This window comes from Suncus etruscus, chromosome 5 (genome assembly GCF_024139225.1).
Source record: "Suncus etruscus isolate mSunEtr1 chromosome 5, mSunEtr1.pri.cur, whole genome shotgun sequence".
Taxonomy (NCBI): domain Eukaryota; kingdom Metazoa; phylum Chordata; class Mammalia; order Eulipotyphla; family Soricidae; genus Suncus; species Suncus etruscus.
The window spans coordinates 93,474,769-93,496,080 of NC_064852.1; the positions used below are offsets into that span (position 1 = coordinate 93,474,769).

General features: G+C 41.4%; 1 protein-coding gene across 1 annotated transcript in view; it reads right to left on the reverse strand.

Moving 5' to 3' along the window:
* Nucleotides 1-15,764, reverse strand: part of MAP3K20 (mitogen-activated protein kinase kinase kinase 20) — a 199,224-nt gene extending 183,460 nt beyond the window's left edge. The window contains exons 1-2 of the mRNA XM_049773534.1: nt 15,665-15,764; nt 3,235-3,427 (exon numbers count right to left, since the gene is read on the reverse strand). Coding sequence (XP_049629491.1) covers nt 3,235-3,393 — 159 coding nt within the window. The 5' untranslated portion in view covers nt 3,394-3,427; nt 15,665-15,764. The remainder of the gene's footprint in view (nt 1-3,234; nt 3,428-15,664) is intronic.
* Between the last annotated feature and the right edge of the window lie 5,548 nt (nt 15,765-21,312).

Below are 21,312 nucleotides of genomic sequence, written 5' to 3' on the forward strand. Positions count from 1 at the left end.
AATTTTAATTGGGGAACTCCCAGTGATGTTGGGGGCCACCAGGGCTACACTCACCATGATGTACCAGTGACTGAACTCAAGATTCTGTACATGGCAGGATGCATGCCAGCCTCTAAGCCATCTCCTTAGTCTCTTTTACTTCTAAAATGGGCAAAAATGACTAACTGGCATGGGAATAAATTTATAAACTGGAAAAAAAACAAAGCTTATTACCTTTATTATATCCCCTAAAAAATACCAAACTATAGCATGAAATATACACTGGTAACAGAATGAGTTTTGGAACACTAGTTGATTGAAACTCAACCATCAACAAATTGTAACTAAATATCTCACACGTAAAAAGTTTATAAACAATATTTTTAAAAGAGGGCCCAAAAGTGCATAGCAGGTACAGCATCTGCCTTGCACACAGCCACCCTCAACATCCTATAGGGTCTCCAGAGCACCACCAGGAATGACCTGAGTACAGAGCCAGGAGTAACTCCTTAGCACCTCTGGTTGTGGCCAAAAAAAACCCCAAAAATCAAACAAAACATAATTTTTAAAAAGAAAACACCAAATCCACAAGCCAAAGGCACAGGTCATAAAGTCTAAAGCACTGATTTACATAAGAAATAATGGCTCCTTTTCTGTAATTGCCAAACCCAGGACAAAATTTTTTACGTCTTAACCACTCACGTTGTGGGGAATGTTTTGCAATAATCTATTATGTCCCCATCACAGAGAGTCACAGACTAAAGCAAGCCTCAGAGCTGAAAATGAGTTTCAGTTTCTCCCACTTCCAAGTTTATGAGTCAGGCTCCTGCAGTTGACTGTAATCATCTCGATTTCTGAAGGATACACACTAAGGTTAAAGAGCTACACTAAAACAGGACTCAACAGATTAAGATTTCTGCTTTCACCCTGTGCTTTCTTTTTTTTTTTTTTTTTTTTTTTGGTTTTTGGGCCACACCCAGTGGTGCTCAGGGGTTACTCCTGGCTGTCTGCTCAGAAATAGCTCCTGTCAGGCACGGGGGACCACATGGGACACCGGGATTCGAAACAACCACCTTTGGTCCTGGATCGGCTGCTTGCAAGGCAAACGCCGCTGTGCTATCTCTCCGGGCCCACCCTGTGCTTTCTTATGTCAATGTCCAGAGTCTCTGAAAGATAGCAGAAAAAGTATCATATTTTTCATACCATAAAATGCACTTTTCCCCCAAAAAAGTGCATCTTATGAAGCAAATGCCACCTCAAGCTGAAGCCTAAGTGCAGGGGAGGAGAGCATCTAAAATCTATGTACATCTTACAGTCAGGTGTGTCTTATAGAGTAAAAAATATGGAAATATAAGTGGGGCAGCAGGAGAGTGGACAGGTTGTGGTGAACACTTACTGTGAAAATCTGTCCCTCGTTTTAAAGTCTTTCTTACACCCAACAAATACAAATTTGCTTTGTATTATTCATATCCTTTTTTTGTTTGTTTGTTTTGGGGCCATACTAAGTGATGTTTGGGGTTATTCCTGGCTCTGTGCGCAGGGGGTACCAATAGAATGCAGGGAATTGAACCCAACCACATGCAAGGCAAGCGCCATACCCACTGTACTATCACGCTGGTCCTTATATCCTTTAGAATGGTTTAAAATACTGGCAGAGCTATACACCTCTTGAATATAAATTTGCTGAAATTTGTAAATTCTTTTCTTATCTCATTTCATCATCTGGAGGTTGGGATCCTAAGGATTTCAGAGTGAGAACTGAAGAAGGATCTGATCTAGATTCCACTTCCCCTCCAGGGGCATATTACTACAGTTCTCAAAGTTCTGTTTCTCCTTCTCTTAAGGGCAGAACATTGTCTATAAAGTTCACTGAAGAATGGGGCCGGCGAGGTGGCACTAGAGGTAAGGTGTCTGCCTTGTAAGCGCTAGGATCCCCCGGCGTCCCATATGGTCCCCCCAAGCTAGGGGCAATTTCTGAGCGCTTAGCCAGGATTAACCCCTGAGCATCAAACGGGTGTGGCCTCCCCCCTTCAAAAAAAAAAAAAGTTCACTAAAAAAGTGGGTAAGGCATTTGCCTTGCATGTGGTTCAAGTCTGGTAGATCATCAGTACCCCATATGGTCCCTCTCCTATTGTCAAGTACTAGAGCACAGAGCCAGGAGTAAACCCTGGGCACAGCCAACTGTGGCCCAACACCACCTCTAAAAAAAATAGTTCACTTATAAAAGGAGATAGGTCAAGTCAAAGTACAAAAATCTCAGATTTGGTTTGATTACTTCAATAATCAAAGTACATCAGTGAAGAGAAATTCTCCCTACTTGAGGGCTTTCCTGCCTACTGGTGGGCCCATGGTACAGTGTACTGAGCCCCTTCTGCGCTGGCTTCAACAAGCACTGCACAAAGGAGACACCCACTCCACCCCCCCCCCCAATCTCCACACCACTGCTGGGAAGCCAGTGTACTGGCCCTGTGCCTCTCCTTCACTAATTCACTGCTTCCATTCAGTGGCCAAAGTTAATGATAGAAAGAAGGGGTAGGTGGAAGTTGGGGAATAAAGTCACTCAATGAAATTTACACAATATTTATAGAAAAGCTCACTTCATAAAGATACTGAAAAGAACAATAATCAGCACAAATGGCACAGGAATTCGTGACTGGGAGCAGCTTCAGAGGGTGGATGCTCTGAGCGCCTACCCTGTATCAGAGAGACCAGGGGGGTGCCAGGAATACTCCAGTCCCAGCACACAAGCCACCACCAAACCACAGCCTGAAGACACATTCTGGAGCCCCTCCACCCGCTCATGGACTTTCTAGCTGCTTCACTTTTTATTTAAATTGTCATTGGTGGCTTCAGGTTGGAGGTGCAACCAGGAGGCTGGCATTGCTATAGGAAACCTGAGATGACCCCAAAAAATTCCCCAGAGAATAAATTCATACATGGTGCCCCCTCTCAGCACATTCCAAGGAAGACACAGAGCCCTGCACCTTAAAAATCTCACAGCAGGGGAACATTGGGTCTTTCTGGAAAGAAACCTTGGTTCAGATGACCCCTGGTTGAACTCAACCCTAAAGCACACACGACAATGATTTCTATTTATGGGGCTGCTGAAATGGAAATTGGGAAACGGCTTTGTGGATCAGCCTCAAAGGTCCTGCTAGGTCCCTAGTAGCCTGTGACCTCTGACTCTGGTGGGGAGAAACTTTCTTTTACATAAGCGCACCTGGCCGGTTTCCGAGAGCAGAAGGCCTGACTTACCTCTTTCTCTATTTTGAGCAGCTTCTTGACAGCCACCTCCTTGTCCTGTGATATCCATTTGGCTCGATAAACACTCCCAAAACTTCCTCCGCCACAGTTTTCAAAAAACTGCAAGTCATCGAATTTAATTTGTACAAAGGAGGCACCGAGAGACGACATCTCATAATGACAAAGTAGTATACTTCCTCCAAGTCTGCAAGGAGAGGGGAGAGAGGAGAGTTGGGTTACAATGGGCTCGGAATGGGCTCTTCTAAATAAACCCCACGCTGGGGACCATGCAACATGCTCTGGGTTCCATGAAACTTCCAGGGGAACTTTGGTGAGTGAAAAGCAAGATAACAAGGGATCTAAACGAAAATCACTTACGCAGGGGAGACGCCTGTGCCGAACTCAACAGCAACTTGTCCAGACCTTGGAACACAGCTGTCCACAGAGAAATGACTCTGTTTTTGCCCTCTGCCAAAACCTCGAGCAGCCCTGCCTGCACATCCCGGAGCTCTGCCCCAAAGCTCCTGTGTCACCAGGTCCCGACAGTGGATTCAGCTCTGCTGAGTGGGAAGCAGGCTTTCAGTGGCGCACTGGCATAGCTCTCCTGGCATCCCAGGCATGCTGTGATTCTGCGCTGTGCTCACTTCACATGAAATGTACCTAACCTAAGCAGTCGAGCATTCTGGCACATGGACAGCTCCATGGCTGCACGCGGGGCACACAGGCGGTGCTGAGCTTCCAAAAGCAAAGGCTTAGCTTAGGGGTGACAGAAAAGCTGGCCGAGTATTGTTGTTGGTTGCTGGGTTTTTTTGTTTTTTTTCTTTCCTCTCCAGAAATGGCTCCCAGGACTGGATACTCTTGCTAACTTAATTAAAGAGTAGAAAATTTGCCCTTGATTACAATATATTAAGTCATCTCAAGAATGCTGCCAAGAATGTTTAAAAAAATATTATGTCTGTTTCCAGAGGAACTGCTCTCTCCTCCCAGAGATTAAAACAGTGATATTCTGCAGTCTATGGAGTTTCATGATTCTACAGGTAGGTGGTCATATTCTTCATATCCCATGTCAAACCATAGATTAAAGTGGGGGAGGAAAATTAAAACATGCAAACAAAAAAATCAAAGGACTGAAACTGGAAACAATGAACTAGAAAGTGGATTTTAAATACTGGCTTATAAATTCATTGTAAAACAGGTGCCAGGGATGTGGATAAGCAGTAGAGTATATATTTCACAAACATCTGGCCCAGGGCTTGATCCTCAGCCAGCACACACACAATTTATAAAACAGAATCTCACAATGAGGAGCTAATAAAAGGCAAACCCATATTATAGGTCATTCTTAAAAACAACTAATCTGGAATACCATGATTATCAATGTTATGAAGACAAAAAATAAAAGTAAGAAAACTTCTAGCTTAAGGAGGACAGAAACAGTAAGTGAATAGTCACAAAATTCAGTACACAATGCTTAAGTAAATTGTAGGTCAGAAAAACCTACAGAGAAAATTAGAGAAACTTAAATATTAGCTATATACTATATACTAATACTTTATCCATGATAAATAATGGCAATTGAATTTTGTAGAAGGGTGTCAACAACTTGTTGACGTGGTTAGGAAAAATATTGAAGTCTGAAATCTTAAAAATAGGTCAGCTCCCACCTTGAAAAAATGCATAGATCAATATAGATAGAAAACAAACATTGCAAAATATGAAGAGCTGGTGAGTAGAAGTAAAAGTTCTATAGGCATTTTACTGCGCTTTCCATTTTCTGTGGGGTTTGATTACTGTATCTCACCGAATCATCACTGCCATCATGTAATCTTCAAAACTGATTTTTCAGTAATATTAGAACAATTTTTAAAGACTTCACAGAATGGTTGAATCCCGCATTTTTGGCATTAAGCACTATGACCCCTGTCAATAATGATGTGAGATAGAGTATTTTCAAAATAAAAACATAGAGGAAGCAGTTTGTATCATGAAAACTGACAAAATGTCTTCATAATTTAAGTTTTGGTTCAGAGCTATGACAACTAGCAATCTAGGAACATCAGGTCATAGAAGAATGTGGACTTCTTTTGTGGGGGAGGCTTTTGGGTCACACCCAGGAGTGCTCAGGGTTAACACCTGGCTCTGTGTCAGCGATTACTCCTGGGGTTGCTCAGAGGACCATATGCCATGTCAGGAGTCAACCACATGCAAGGGAGCAAAAGCATTAATCCCTGTACAAACTCTCCAGCCCAAAAATGCCAATTTCTTGTGCAGTCAAATTTTTCTGCTTTGGAGAGAAAATAAGAAAATTGTTTGCTAATCCTTAAAAGATCATTTAGAATCTACATAGAAACATGTGGGGGGAGGGGGTTGGGGATTGTGGGGAGGAAACCATAGTGTTCAGATTCACTTTATGCATATATTTGCAATAGCAACAATTTATCATATTATTTGTCTGCTTCAAATCATCCAGTGTTAAGCAAAGAGAAATTTAAAGCTTGGGTAAAATTTAAGAATGTACCAATGAGGCCTATAGCATATGCGAAATGTAACTTCAGCAAAATGCAAAACACTACTTACAGGATTTGCTCAGTGCTACAGATTCTAGACCCATAATCTATACTTATTACTTTTATCAGAGTATGATAAACACAAAGACTACCCACCTCATAATAATACACAGAAGTCTTCCTGCTCTACTCCTCTCCACACCCAATTCTCTCATTAGAGGAAAATAATTTCAACTCCTCAGGAAAGATAATATTCATTTATTTTTCTCGTGGAAGATATGGAGTTAGTTACATACCACCCTTTACCAACCTGCCTACATATACGTATGTATCACTTGCCAGTTCTCTCAGATTACCCCTAAAAAGGGCTAAATCGTTATTCAAGGATTACAGCAGTTAAAGTAAAAATGGTTCCCAGCAGTGCTACAAAGAATTCAATGACTTCTTTCTTGAACTACTCGTTTCTCCTAGAATTATCAGTGCTGTTTTTGCTGTTTAGTTTTTCAAACACCTAATGTTTGTTTGCCTCATGAAAGTCCCTTAGAAATGGAAAAATTCACTAAATAAGATAAAGAGCCTTGGGAAATTTTCTGAGGAGAGGAGGGGTGTAGAAAAATGCAACCCCAACACCTTCATCTTAATTAAAGTTGGTGGTAATGGTTCCTCTTTAGTCTTGATTTAGCCTGGAACTCCTAAATCTATGAGGCTTCCAGTCAGATTAAGAGTATTAGAGACCAAGGAAGCCCCTAAGCCATAGCATAGTGGTAGAGCCTTGCACACGGCCTACCCGGGACAAACCTGGATTCCATCTCCAGCATCCCATATGGTCCCCTGAGCCTGCCAGGAGTGGTTTCTGTATGTAGAGCCAGGAGTAGCCCCTGAGTGCTGCCAGGGGGACCCCAAAACAAACAAACAAAAAAGAGCATTAGAGACCTGTCATTTTTACAAGTGCCCCTAGAAAATTCTAAAGCAAATACTGCGTGAAAACTGCTGCCCAGTTTTCTTAGAAGATAGATGAGAGTATGGAACCTCCTGGATATAGTGCCTTTCAGTCCAAAGGAGGAAGAGAGAGAGGCAGAAGAGATTAAAATGAGAAAGGAAGAGGATAGGGAGTGGGGATGTGGGGATGGAGTGAGCACAGTGGATAAATTGCTTGCATTGCATGCAGCTGGTCCCAGTTCAATCCCCAGCATCAATGGGTATAACCTGAAAACCACAGGACCTAAGAGACAGAGCCCTGATCAGTAAAGAAGATCAATATGACTCAACCCCTGTGCTTTGGTGCAGGCCACATTCAGTGAATATGGATGAGTCAAGGTAGAACCAATAACATGAGAAGAGGACTTTGGGCATGGAGTGGGCCAATTGGTAAGAGCAAGTTTCTCCTGCACCCCCTGAGATGACGCAACAAATTGTCAAGCTCAGGCTCTTTCCAGAATCAGTTACTCACTTTGGGCACATCCTGCTATTGGGAAACTGGTTATGTATGAATGGAACTATATAATTACTTGAATGTTTTATTGAGATCATAAAAAATTTAAGTCTTGTCTGATTACTGAGCAGACTAACAATTCTGGAGTGTACGAGTACAAGTTTTTAACTCTATCAGGTGTGGCAACCCAGCATGAGTGAGCTGGAAAACTTGAGGGAGGGTCCCATAATCTTCCATCGGAGTGTAGACTCAATCTGCATCTCCTTTCTCCCAAAGTGAGCTTTCTTTCCTTTCATTTAGAATCATGCAAAGGAAATCTCATGAGTAGAAGGATGGAAAAGTTCAGTGGCTGATTAATCATACTCAGGGCATCTTGGGGCATACATACTACTACCTAATCCCATGGTTTTTAGTTTTCCAGATGTGTCCTTTAGTGAGTATATTAGACTTTAAAGAGAATCATCTACTCAAATAAATGTATATATTAAATCAATCAAATGATGTTTCCATTACATCAGATTAAAAGCATTGCTTTTAACAAAGGCAAGTCTCCTCCACAAATTCTAATTTTATAAAAATCGACAAACTCAATGTTGTTCAAGATGTTAATTTTGCAGCATTACAAATGAAATAAGAATACTGCAAGCTAAGTAAGAGCAAGGGTATAACAAAAATTAAAGGCGGTAAGGAAGTCACAATTCTGAAAATGTTGAAAAGCACAAATAGGAGAGGGGGATTGAATCCAGTCTCTGGAATAGTAACAATTAAAATATTTTAATAAAAAATTTAAAAGATTCTCAACTATTAAATTTCAGCAATCAAGCATATATATGTAAATATAGTTTATGTATATATATTCATGAGAAAGATGGAAGGAATATGTACTTAATTATAACAAAAGGAACCATATGAATTTAGAAAAATCTTAAAGGGAGTATTGTTGTTTTAAAGATGCTGAACCTTATAGCTTTTTAAAAATGGAATTTTACCCTGAATTTAAAATGACAGAACAACAAAAAAAGTCCTAGTATTCTTCAACATTAAGAAAAAGACTTATATTGAAATAGATGAGTCTGAACTCTATCTTTACCTCTGAGTAAACTTAAACCAAATCTATTTTCTCAAGCCTGTGGCATTTCAGATTCAGTTTAAAAAATGTTTTTATGGGGACCGGAAAGATAGCATGGACGTAGTGCTTTTGCCTTGCATGCAGAAGGATGGTGGTTCGAATCCCATATGGTCCCCCAAGCCTGTCAGGAGAGATTTCTGAGTGTAGAGCCAGGAGTAATCCCTGAGCACTTCTGGGTGTGACCCCAAAAACAAAACAAAACAAAACAAAAAAGTTTTTATATCCTTTCCTTTCTGTTGCTGTATGTCTCAACATCGATAACCCAAAGGAATATCTAGTTTTCAGTGTAATTATACTGCTTTAATAAGTCTTCTTTCTAAAGAAATGCTCTTTTATTTCTAAATATTTTATTTCTAAAGAAATGCTCTTTTTGTGGTGCCAGGGATCCAAATTCAGAGCCTCACACATACAAAGTAAGTGTTCTACCTCTGAACCCCAGCATAGCCCAGGAGCTGACATTTCAAAATATTTGGAGCAGGGTCCAGGGAAAAGACTCCAGTTGAAGCTCACAGCATATTTGAAGTTACTAGTTGTTAGAGTTGGCCAGAGTTCTTAGTTTTCTTGCTGGTGGTAACATCTATTCGGCTGAGTTGTGATGCTGTGAAAATCCTTTGCAAAGTACCAAATATGTAATAACCAGTTATATAATATATGATAACTGATAAAAGATTATGGTTACCTAATTATTTTAATATGCTTGCCATCTTATCTAGTTATCTATTCTTTAACTTTCATGGCTTTCTTTCATGGCTCCTACATTCTTTCCCAACACTGTTTCTTTGCGTTTTTTCCATGTTACTTTATTTTCCATGTTCAATGCTGAGCAATTACAGGAGATAAATGTACTCTTTTTCCTAAATGCTTTTATTTGTGTTTTACTGAACATGTTTCCATTTCTCTTACTACTCTGTTAGCCTGTTTGGGTAATTTTTGCAAGTTCTATCTAATTAGGAGTTAAATAATTAAATTTTTCTTTTAGATATTGTTTTCATGAGGAGTCTGGTATTTGTCAATACAGAACTGACATAGATTTTACTGCACATTGTAGATACTTCAGTTTCTAGGATTTACCTGCTTGTAGCAGTCAATCACTCTGGTAGGTCTAAGAATATAATACTGTCTCCTCTTGAATGTTTTTTCTACTGCAGGACCCTGGGATAGTCTCGGTGGCATAGTGCCTATCTTGCAAGCATAAGACCAGGATACAAATAAAGGGATCATCCACCCTCCCACCCCCCACATAAACACACACACACACACACACACACCATTTCTACAACATAATAAGCAAACTCAGGAAATTGCAACTGCAAATGTCTACAAAACTTTTTTTTTTTTAATTAAGCCTATCTTCTAAAGAGTTTGATTTTACTAGACAATGGGTTTGAATTTTTTCTGGAGTTTTCTTTTATTTGGTTTTATATGGGCCTGTTATTACTAAAACTTTATTTACTTTTTATGGTTTGGAGACCACACTCAGTAGTGCTTGGGATTCACTTCCAGTGACACTCAGGGGGTTATGCACTCCTGGCAATCAAACTCAGTGCTCTGAGGACCTACTGTTTCTGAATTTAGATGCTTCCTCTTTTTCCATCCCTACACTTTCCTTTCCCCTTTTTCCCAAAAGAAAAGTTACAAGTTTATTTTAAATGCTCTCTGTTGACCTTGACATTACCAAAAAAATAAAACCTTTAGAAAGTAACCCTTAATAAATTCTTTTGCCTGTTTTGCTGCCCTCAGATTTATTTAGTATACTATCATTTCATCTTTCTTAATATGGATTAGTGAATAAACTAATAAAAATGTGCTCTGTCATCATGTGCATTGCAACAATACCACTACTACTGTTCTGCAATATTTTTTCCCTATGAGTCGTACTTTCTTAAAAAAAAATGGGGAAAGCTTTAGCTTGGTGTATTTGTCCAGAACACCAAGATCAAAGATTCAAAGATTTTTATTTCTGAATAGAACTACTGTTCTTCTATACTTGTTAATCACTTTTTAAAAAATAAGATAAGATCTGGAAGCCTGGCTAGAGGAGATGAGGTTTGCATATAGCACTATAGTACTATGGAGTACTGCATGTCCACGAATTTCCTTCCTTCCTCCAAGTCTGCACCCAAAAGCTCCACATCTAGAACAGCTGCCTGATAGAAGCCAAGTTAAAAGAACTAAAAAATAGAGCAACTAGCATTTTGTTTTGTTTCTTTTTCTTTTTTCTTTCTGTCTCTGATTCTCTCATTAAAGCAAAAGTAAAATTTTAAAATCACCTAGTTAAGTGAAACATTTTTATGTGTGCTCCATTATTTCAGTTAATAAAAAAGACACTTCCAGGATACATTCTTTGGCAAAACAACCGTTACCAGATGCAGGAGGAAAGTGACACTAGTAGGACTAGGAGCTCGATGCCACAGAAATGCTATGTGGAAGTGGGTCTGTGATCCAGGGTTCTCTTGTTGAGCAAATGGAAACCAGGAGGAGGAGAAGCTGGCCAGGGTTTGATTATGCATAGGAGCCCAGGCCAGAGCAATAATACAGTGAATAAAATGTCTGCCTTGCATGCATCCAAGAGTTTGATCCCCAGGACCAACATATATGGTCCTCAAGCCCCAAAAGAGTAATCTCTGAATACAGAGCCATGAACTGTGGGAACCCCCACATGTAATACACCTCTCCTCTAAAATAATAAGTAAAAAATAAAGTACAGGAGCCTACATAGTGCTAACTTCCCTGGATTGCCCAGAGAGGATTCTCAGGAAGTGGATAAGTGCAGTTGCTCAGAAGTAGATCCAGAATGGCTTAGTTGGCAGCTTCTTCCGTTTCCCAGATTCTGTGCTCCTCGGGATCTCATTTCTGTCCTGGGACCATTTTTGGCCAAATAGAAAAATCTTGGTTTTGATTGCTGGCCAACAGGTCTAACTTAGGGCTAATTAACTAGAGTGAATGTTTCCTCACAAAGGTAAATACATGTTTCTTTTTTTTTTCTTTGGTTTTTGGGCCACACCCGGCGGTGCTCAGGGGTGACTCCTGGCTGTCTGCTCAGAAATAGCTCCTGGCAGGCACGAGGTACCATATGGGACACCGGGATTCGAACCAACCACCTTTGGTTCTGGATCAGTTGCTTGCAAGGCAAACACCACTGTGCTATCTCTCCGGGCCCTAAATACATGTTTCAAACGTGGAAATATTAATGTCAGCTGAAAGAAACTAGGAATGTTAAAACTGGAGATCTTACCTTATTATTATTTATTATTGTTATTGTTATTAATTATTATTAACCAAAAGTATAGTTACTTTTAAATAGCATTCCAGAAGGAATTCCTGGTTATCAGAGTTGCCTGAACAAGAAAATGTGCTATTGTTTGGCACTAAAGTCTCCATAATTGAAGTGGTCAATTGGGTATGATGAGATGCCTGCCTTGTCAGAAGAGCAGAATGGGTGGTGCTGTGAGCTCTATGCCCACCCCAAGTGCACACAGCTACTCAGCCTACTCATCTGCAGAATGTATGGTCCTTCTGCTCTGCCCCGGGATGCAGCCATGAAGCAGACATTGAGAATGGAGCACAGAGATCAATGTCAGTGATGGGAATAATGAATAGGACTGGATCATCTTTCTTAACTAGCTAGGATAATGAGAGCCACATTCTAGATTTCTATCCTACAACTCTCCTCTATTCTTCATTTCCAAAACAAAAAAACTCCAATGGCAAACAACTTCTGAGACAGAGAGCCATAGTATAAACATAGAAAATTAAAGCTCCAGATGATGACCTATTCCCTAGTCCTTTCTCAGAAAGTTTACTAAACAAAGATTTACTCCATAGCCTACACAGAGCAAAATTTGCCTTCTCTTCGTAATTCCCCTTGTGTAAGCCCAGAGAAGACTCCAGAAAGAAGGACACTTATCCTCAAGATAAACTACTCAAAACCAGCTGTAAGAATGGTTTCAAATTATTTTGGGGAGCCTCAGGTTGCAACTTCTCCCTATTAGTACAACTTTCCCATTCTTCATCAAGATATTTACATGCTCATACTCTTCCTCCCCTGTCCCTTGCTCCCAAGAATATCACCTACTTGCATATAAACACAGAGTACACAAAGTTACACTAGAGATCCTTATGCTCAAGGCAGGAGAGCTACTGTAGAAATCGCCTAGCCCTGCTGATGCATTCAGGATGGTGGGGAACAGGGCAGGTTGTCAAGGACAAGTGTGTGTGTGTGTGTGTGTATGTGTGTGTGTGTGTCTGTCTGTCTGTGTGTGTGTGTCTGTGTGTGTGTGTCTGTGTCTGTGTGTCTGTGTGTGTCTGTGTGTCTATGTGTGTGTGTGTCTGTGTGTGTGTCTGTGTCTGTGTCTGTGTGTCTGTGTGTGTCTGTGTGTCTATGTGTGTGTGTGTCTGTGTGTGTGTCCCAAGACTGTGTGTGTGTGTGTGTGTGTGTGTCCCTCTCTCTCTAACTTGAGAATGTGGGAAATTCCTTACTCCAGCACTCAGTGACTGACATGGTTTGAATTTCATGCCCTGGCTCAAGCATTTCCAAGTGCTGCCACATTTGCTTGTCTTTATGAAGCAGGTCTTACTATCCTCACTATCCAAATGAGGAAAATGAGGATCAAGGTTGTGAAAGTGGCCCAAACCAACTTACCCAACTTACAGGTGACATCACTGGGACACAAATGCAGATCTGACTTTAAAGTTACATCATTTTTTCCATCAGATCATGTCTTTTTTCCTCCTACTATCATTCTACTCTCCTTTGAATTAGCTCACTCCCCCCTTAAATAGATCTCTTCCCTTTTTTTCAGTTATTACCAGACTCCTTGCCATTCACCTCAAGTTCAGTATGAGGCTTTAATTTCCTATGTGCAATTGCAGCACTGTGGGGTTAAGGTGTCAAATGTGTGGCTATTTTGTTCTCCCAGAATCTTATACTGTGTTGGGTTTACTTAACTGCTATCAGGATATAATCAAGGTTTCAGATGAGGGCAGGACACAGAGGCACCCATGTATCAGTCAAACCAATCTAGGCTCTAGCATTTATATTTTTCTTCCCTTACCAAGTAGTTTTCTGCTCACAGCGGGAACTCTGCATATCTGTGTGTAGTGGGGTCAAATTTAATAGCCTTAAAAGAAGTAGCCTAACTCTTCCCTGCTGTAAGACCAAAAGGTGTCTTCATGAGTCCTATTACATGGATAGACAAGACACTCTCCCCGTCAATCTGTCCTGGGTAGAATATAATGGAAAACAAATGATCCAAAATGATTTTTTATTCCAACATCTCATGCTACAGATATAAGGCAATCTTAGTCCAGAAAGTACCACAAACAGCCCTCTCCCTCCCTCCCTCCCTCTCTCTCTCCTCTTTCTCTTCCCCTTACACATTCTTTCTTCCTTTTTCTCTGAATCTATCAGTTTCTAAAATCAACTGTCTATTTTCTTCTCTCATTCCAGACTAACAGTTTCACTTCATATCTGACCTCTTGCATGAAACATCGTTATAATTTCTCAAGTGCTTTCCTAAAGGAGTCTTATTTACTGCATGCCCCCTCTTAACTCCTGTTTATAATTTGCTGGCTCTATCAGAGGCAGTTGGCTGCTCACTTCAGATAGGCACTCAGCCAATATATTGCCAATAACACTCACTCTTGTGCTAACTTAAAATACACAGTGCAGCCTGCCAAGTTTCCTTATTTGGCAAGAAGGTCCCTTAGTTCCCAAGATCTTTGACCGTCCATTTTTAGATTCAAATTCCCATGCTTAATATTTGGAGATTTTTCTTTCTCTCTTTTTAAGATGGACTTATTAAAAAGACCAATTACCTATCTGCGTTCCTAGACAAAGAAAAAAAAAGTTTTTTTTTTACAATTGCATTATAATCATTTACTATGGAGTTATGAGTACTAAAACTTTTTATTGAAACAATATTTTCCAGCTTAAAAACTCACATAATCTCCCCAAAAGTCAGAACAGAAATAGAATGTAGAAGATTAAAAAATTTTATATTGTTCTGAAAGACCATTTTTCTTTATCAATTTGCTTTCAAGCAAAATTCAGATTCATTTACAATCTACCAAATATCTCACTATTGTACAAGCAGAGGTGTAAAACAAAGGCCCTACAAATGACCAAAATTCTAATTAAAAATGCAATTATTCCAATATTTTTTTGAAAATGAATAATCATGAAATTTTACTATTAATACTAGACTGACTCCCAACCTGTCCTGAACTACCTGCTTGTTTTCGTATCTATTTATTTAAATTTGTGTCTATTCTCTAAATCTTACCTGTCCGTTCCAACTGCAGTAGAATCTTCTCCCTTTAAGAACCATCTTAACTCAGTTGTCCTCAGGTAATTAATTTGACGCTAACACACCATTCCTCTAATACACCATTATTAAGAAGAGAGCAGCATATGGTAATACCACCGAAATGGGCCACTACCGAGGGCTGCTTTCCATTATTAAAGAAACTAGCAAAAACAGTAATTAAGTTCCCCATAAATAGTGCTTATGTGAGATCGTGGGGGCTCATAGCAAACACATTTTTTCAGAATGCCAGCAAGGGTTGCTGCAGCCATGATTTCTGTTTTGAGGCCATCCCGTGCCATCTCCTAAACTCCTTGGAAAAGTTTTCCCGCAATCTGTCAACTGCAAAAGCAAAGGGGCGGCGGCCTCTGCACGTCTCCCCGGGCCTGGTGCATGTCCCGGAGCCTGCGGCCTGGGGAAAAGCCACCAGAAAAGCCCAGGGGGAGGAGGCCCTGGGTTCCCGAGGAAGAAAAAGTGGGGACTCCCAGAGCTGCGTAGCTGGGGGTGGGGAGAAGGGTGCTTTCCTGCTGCCCCAAGAAAGTGCCATCTCGCTGAAAAGCAGAAGTCAGCGCTCGCTCCTGGCACGCTGGAGCTTCGGCTGGGAAAGAGGTCCGCGCCCTGCCCGGCCTGGGGACGCTCCGCTCCGTTTCTTGGGGTGTGCCCGGTTGCCCCAGGGGTACCCCCCAACTTTCAAGGCGCAAGCTGGAGCCGATCCGCCTGGGATCTCCGGTTTTGCAGCCTCGGTTCCCGCATGCCGGGAGCACCCCTAGTTAGTCCTGAACGCAGGAGATCATTGGGGCGCTCAATGCCCTTTCTCCCAGTGCCAACTTGGGCACCGGACAAGCCGAACTTCCCCACCCCTGCTGGGCCGCGGCTCCCAGCTCAGCCCGAGCCGGGAAGGTCGCTCGGGATGCCGCCGTCCAGCCGGCTCCGCACCCAGGAGGGCCACCCAGGCGCACCCAGGCGCCCTAAGCCTGCCCGATCCGTGCAGGGCCGCGACCCGCCGACCTGCCCGGCCGGGCCTCCGCCCTCACCTCCCGCCACTCCCGCCGGGCGTCCGGCTCCTTACCGGGCTCCCGAGCGGCCGCCGGGGGATGCAGGGCTCGGGGCAGCGAGGGCAGGCAGCACCCGGGGTTCGAGAGGACGGAGGCGCGCGCGGCTTCCACGCTTCCGCCGAAGTCAGGAGTTGAACATTCCGCCTCTGCGGCCCGCGCCAATGAGGGACACACGCTCGGCGGCAGCGCCAACAGCACCACCTACCTCCGAGCGCCGAAAGGCCCGGCCGCCCGACCCGACACACCCGCCTGCGCGCCCCGACTCGGCCCCGACGGGAGCCCAGCAGGGCGTGGGGAAAGGCGCTCGCGCCTCTCGGGGTAACCGGGGGCGCGTGCCCCGCCACCCACCCACAACAAGGGCGCTTTCTAACCGAGCTCGCCTGCTCCTCCAAGAGCACATGTGCTAACCTGGGGGGACACAGAGAGAGACCCCTTGGCCCCTTGGTCACCTTCACCTTTTGACTAGTGAACTCCATCTGTTGTTTCACTGAGTTTTTGTCCACAAACAGGAGTAAACCTAGAGGGCTTCTTTGCACCCTCCAGGAGCTAATGATCTAGTCGTTAACTAGATCATTAGTTCTAGACAGGGAGAGATTTGTGCAGAGATGTGGGAGAGGGCAGACACAAAGCTCTCTTTGTGCCACTCTCAGTAGTTACCTGGGGTTTTGGAGGAGACGATATCCATGGCCCGGGTTAGTGCCCTTCAGGTAAGGCCAGACGAATCCTCCGGCCACCCAGTCGTCCGGGTGTGAGCCATAGGTGGGCCTGGATATTGGGAATGAAAAGTAATTGTACCACGGAGAGTGACTCAGGTTGAACAGATTGGAATGCCTGGAGTCCAGAGTCGGTCTTATGCCAATAAACTTCGGGTGGGAGGCCTTCTTGTAATCAGGCCAAGGATTTTTTCCGTTTTCCCCATATTCTTCTGGGCCTATACAACGGCGATTGCCTCTGTCACACCTTTACTATTTTTTTTTAACCCTTATCCTTTAAGAAAAAAACAACAACAACAATTTACTGAACTTAAAAACAATATACTGTAGTAGAATGCCTGTTTCGTATACAGGCAGGAAGGGGGGAGGGGGGCATTGGGAGGGAGAAACGTTACACGGGTGAAGGGGGATGTTCTGTTTGTGACTGTAACCCAACTATAATCATGTTACTTAAATAAAAATATATATTAAAAAAAGAAAAGAAAAGAAAAGTAATTGTGGGGAGGGGAGGGTGGATCTCTACAGAAAAAAGTGAGACCAGGTGGCAGAGTTGAGGACATTCATCAGATCTTTGAATTCGCATTTTAACATCTATCAACAGTGGGTTGGTTGGCAAGTCCAAAATAGAATTGGGGGATGTGGGGAAAGGATGAGACTGGGAAGACTAGATTCAGATCAAGGCCCCAGACATTCACTCTCTAGAGGTGAAAAAAAGAGGAAGGAGGAAAGAATTCAGAGGATGCCAAGACTTTGGAGCTGGGTGACTGGAGGAATGATGGCATCACTGACAGAAATAGGGACATGCGATGAGAAGCTGGCTTCCCATAAACTATGAGGTCATGGGAGGAAAAATTGGTAAAGGTGCACCCGATGAAATCTGAAACCAAGATTTAGAAAAGTCTGTAGGGCAAATGGAATTGTAAATCATTCATCTAGTTCTAGTTCAACTGTTGAGTGTGAGAGATGGGTGTAGATAGGTGGGTGAAGATAGGTGAAGATAGATGGGTGAAGATGGTGAACAACAAAAACTTTCTAGTCTGAGATTCAGATAAATTATTAGATTTTCTATAAGATAGGAACAAGGAATGTTAGCATTGATGGGTTCTATTTTGAAAACTGAGAAAATAGATTGATGAAACTTTCATGCAAACAAAAAAAAATAATTCCTCATGTCTGTGATCAGGTCTAAAACCATCTAACCAAAAATCACCTTAGACCCAGGCATAAAGTCACCTCAGTCATTTGATTTCAAATGCAAAGTCACCACTTACGCCAGAAAGGTTATCTTACTGACTATTACTCTAGGTCCTGCTTTCATCCTTTGGGTCTCAATTTCCTCTTCTACAAAATAAAAATGTCCAATTGTATTTTAAACTCGGATCCCAGCATTAAAAATATAAGTATTGCTTTAAATTTAGAACTTATACCTTAAAAACCGTAATATTTTTATCCAAAGCCTCCCTTCCCATCCACTTTATCTTTATTCTGTTTTCCCTATATAATTGGCCTAAGTTAATAAGCAGCAGGATCAGTGAGCAGATCAGAGTGTCCTCACAATTAGTCTTATGGAAGATACCAAAATCAAAAAAGATGCAAAAGCAACTACAAAATGAAGTTTGTTAAATCCAGAGGTTCATAGTTTCCAAACACTTTGTCTTTGTATTGTATTAAAAGTAAACCTTATTGTCATAATACACAGTGGAGAATTCCTTATAGAGCATAGGTTCTAAAGTTGTATTCTAAAGGGCCTTTGAAGTAATTGCAAAGAGTATTTGCTTTCAGATGCTATGGGTTACACTTCTCCTTGTTTTGTTTTGCTTTAAGCCACACTCATTGATATTCGGTCATTACTCCTGGCTCTGAGTTTAGGTATCACTTCTTGTACTGCTTGGAAGACAATATGGTATATGGGGAATGGAACCAGGTCAGTGGCATGCAAGGTAAACGTCTTATCCACTGTACTATTACTCCTGTTCCTGGGTTACATTTCTATGGTCATATTATGACATTTTTATAAAGTTTAAAAGTTGTATACAATAAGAAACAAAAATTGTATAAAATAAGAAATGATCAACTTTCTTCCCCAAAATAATCTTAAATGATAATTCTTTAGATATTTTCTTGCCTTCATTTAGTTTCATTTTTAGAGCTCATGCCTTAAAAACTGTAATATTTTTATCCAAAGGCTTTTTAGTTGCAAGCTCCTTGTGGTAATATCTTCTATTGTATGTACCTATGGCTAAAATAAGTACATAATAATTGTGCTATCAACTGATTGCTTCTAGTTTGAGCTTTCTTTGGTCAAGCTGCCTGTTTCTTATGATGATACTGATTCCTTTAAGTCCCAGCTATTTGTATATGTGTTTGTGCTGAGTCTCATAGTAGACTCTACTTTTTCAAACCTTTAAAAATTTCTAAAAAGGTATTGGTTAGTTCTTACCAGGCTTAATATAGAATTACTAATGTAAACAGCAATAGCAAAAGGTACTTTTTTCAAACTTCTCTTATCAAGTAAGCCTTTCTATTCCTTTACTTTAAATGTTTCCACACTAAAAATAGATGTTCTCTAGGCAGTGGAGTAACTTGGGAATCCTTAGCACTGTCTTCTATTCAAAAGCACCCTTAAAAATAAACATGAATGTAAGTGTAATAAAAGAGTCTCTTTGTTATGCAAATGTAACTCCAATTTTTTTTTTACATTTTTCCCCAATTCATTCAGAATATTGTCCCTAAACTCCTCTTAAATAGACATTCCAGAACTGACACAGCTATCACTGGATCAGAGAAATACAGACATAAAATCTATTAAGGATACAGGGAAAGGTAACTTAAAAAGAAGAAATCATGCCAAATATTCTTCCCTCTCTTTACAGTTATAAGAGCTATGATCAAGCTAGTACCCAGGAGCCATCTCACATCTCCATCTTAGATTATGAGCAGTTTGTGTCTGCAGCATAGCTACGAATTAACCAGCTTTTACACCAAGATTGGTACTTTACTTCCCACACAACTCTCAAATTCTGGAAAGCTAAGGCACATAATCAAGTATCCTTTTAAGATAAGCAGCCACTACCTAGAAAATTAAAAGTAATGCCTTTGTTTGAGATAAGTTTTCACTAACTTGAAATCAAAAAGTCAGAAGAATATTTAGTTATCAGAATTGCTTTAGTATTCCAGGGCATGAAAGGAGCATTCGGACAAGAAGAGAACTGAGAGCTTTTGCACAATTTCTTCAACCAGCATTTACTCAATGTGCTGAGCTTTATGATTCTAACAGGGACCAAGATGTGGATCCTTCCTGCTCTCTTGGGGTTTTTGATTGTTTGGGTTTGGGGGGTAGTTTTTAGGATTTGGGGGAAGTCACACTTGGTGATGCTCAGGGGTTATGTCTGGCTCTGTGCTCAGGATTTATTTATGGCAGGTTTAAGAGACCATATGGGATGCTGAGTACCAAACCTGGGTTGGCCATATGCAAAGCAAAGTGCTCTACTTACTGTACTCCAGTTCTCTTGTGGGGGTTTAAGTGTACGATTCAATAACCAGCAAAGACAGAAGCACTTCTTAGGTTTACAAAAGAAATAAAAACGGAGGTCGACAGCTGGTCACTAATGCAGTTTTGGGGGCCAGTGAAAAACTCCAAGCCAAATAATATCTACATCTATATGAAAAAAAAAAGGAATTTTCTATACAAAAAAGGGGCTTAAGGCAAAGGGCACACCAAGTCTGAAGGCTCAAGAGCATTATAACAAGTTCAAGGAAAAAAAAAACTTTAGATATCTGAGTCAAGTCATTGCCAGGATAACCATTCTCATGGTGGTGATAATGGCAGAGCAGCAACATGATGACAATAATCATATTAACCCTACTAGTCACAATGGTGATGATGAGAGCTGATATTGACTGAGTATACTAAACTAAGGGTTTTACAGACTTCCTTCACATTGTTCTCAACAATCCTTTTAGGCAATTGAAATCATCTTCCTATGCTGTAGGGTCAGAGAAAGTTTGGGAAATGTAGGCAAGAGGACCAGAGATAGTATAGCAAGTAAGCTGCTTACTTTGCATGCAGCTAATCTTGGTTCAGTTTTGTTGGCACATCATATCTCCTCTGAGCCCTGCCAGGAGTGAACCCTGAGCACAGAGCCAGGAATAAACCCTGGGCACAGAGCCAGCAGTATGTTCTGAGCATCACTGAGGTGGTCTCCTCCCAAAATTGCCAATGACATAACCCACCTAGAATAGGCTCAAATTTTTAGGTCTTAACTTTGAGGGAGTGTTATTTATTTATTTTAAATGTTTTATTTAAACATCATGGTTAAAAGGATGTTCATAATACAGTATTTTCCTCAACAGATAAAGTTGTTCATGATTGAGTTACAGGCATACAATGTACAACCTTCACCAGTGCACATTTCCTGCCACCAATGTCCCTAGTTTCCCTTTCACCCTCCTGACTGCCCTTCTCACACACACACCCTGCCTCCTTCAGGCGGGCATTTTACTTCTCTCTCTCTCTCTCCTCTCTCTCTCTCTCTCTCTCTCTCTCTCTCTCTCTCTCTCTCTCTCTCACACACACACACACACACACTGCCTCCTTAAGGTAGGCATTTTACTTCTTTCTCTCTCTCTCTCTCTCTCTCACACACACACACACACACACTGCCTCCTTAAGGTAGGCATTTTACTTCTTTCTCTCTCTCTCTCTCTCTCTCTCTCTCTCTCTCTCTCTCTCTCTCGTCTGTGCTACTATAAATGAAGGGTGCCATGCATGTCACTTTATCCCCTTTCAGCATCCAGGTCTTATCCAGAAAGATCTTAACTAAGTTTCTCACAATTTTGTCATAATTAATGGGTTAAGAACTGAATCTCAAGCCTCAGGCTCCTATAAAGAGTCTTCTCTGAGATATGGCTCAGTACTAGAACATACCTCACATGTGTCCTGGGCTTGA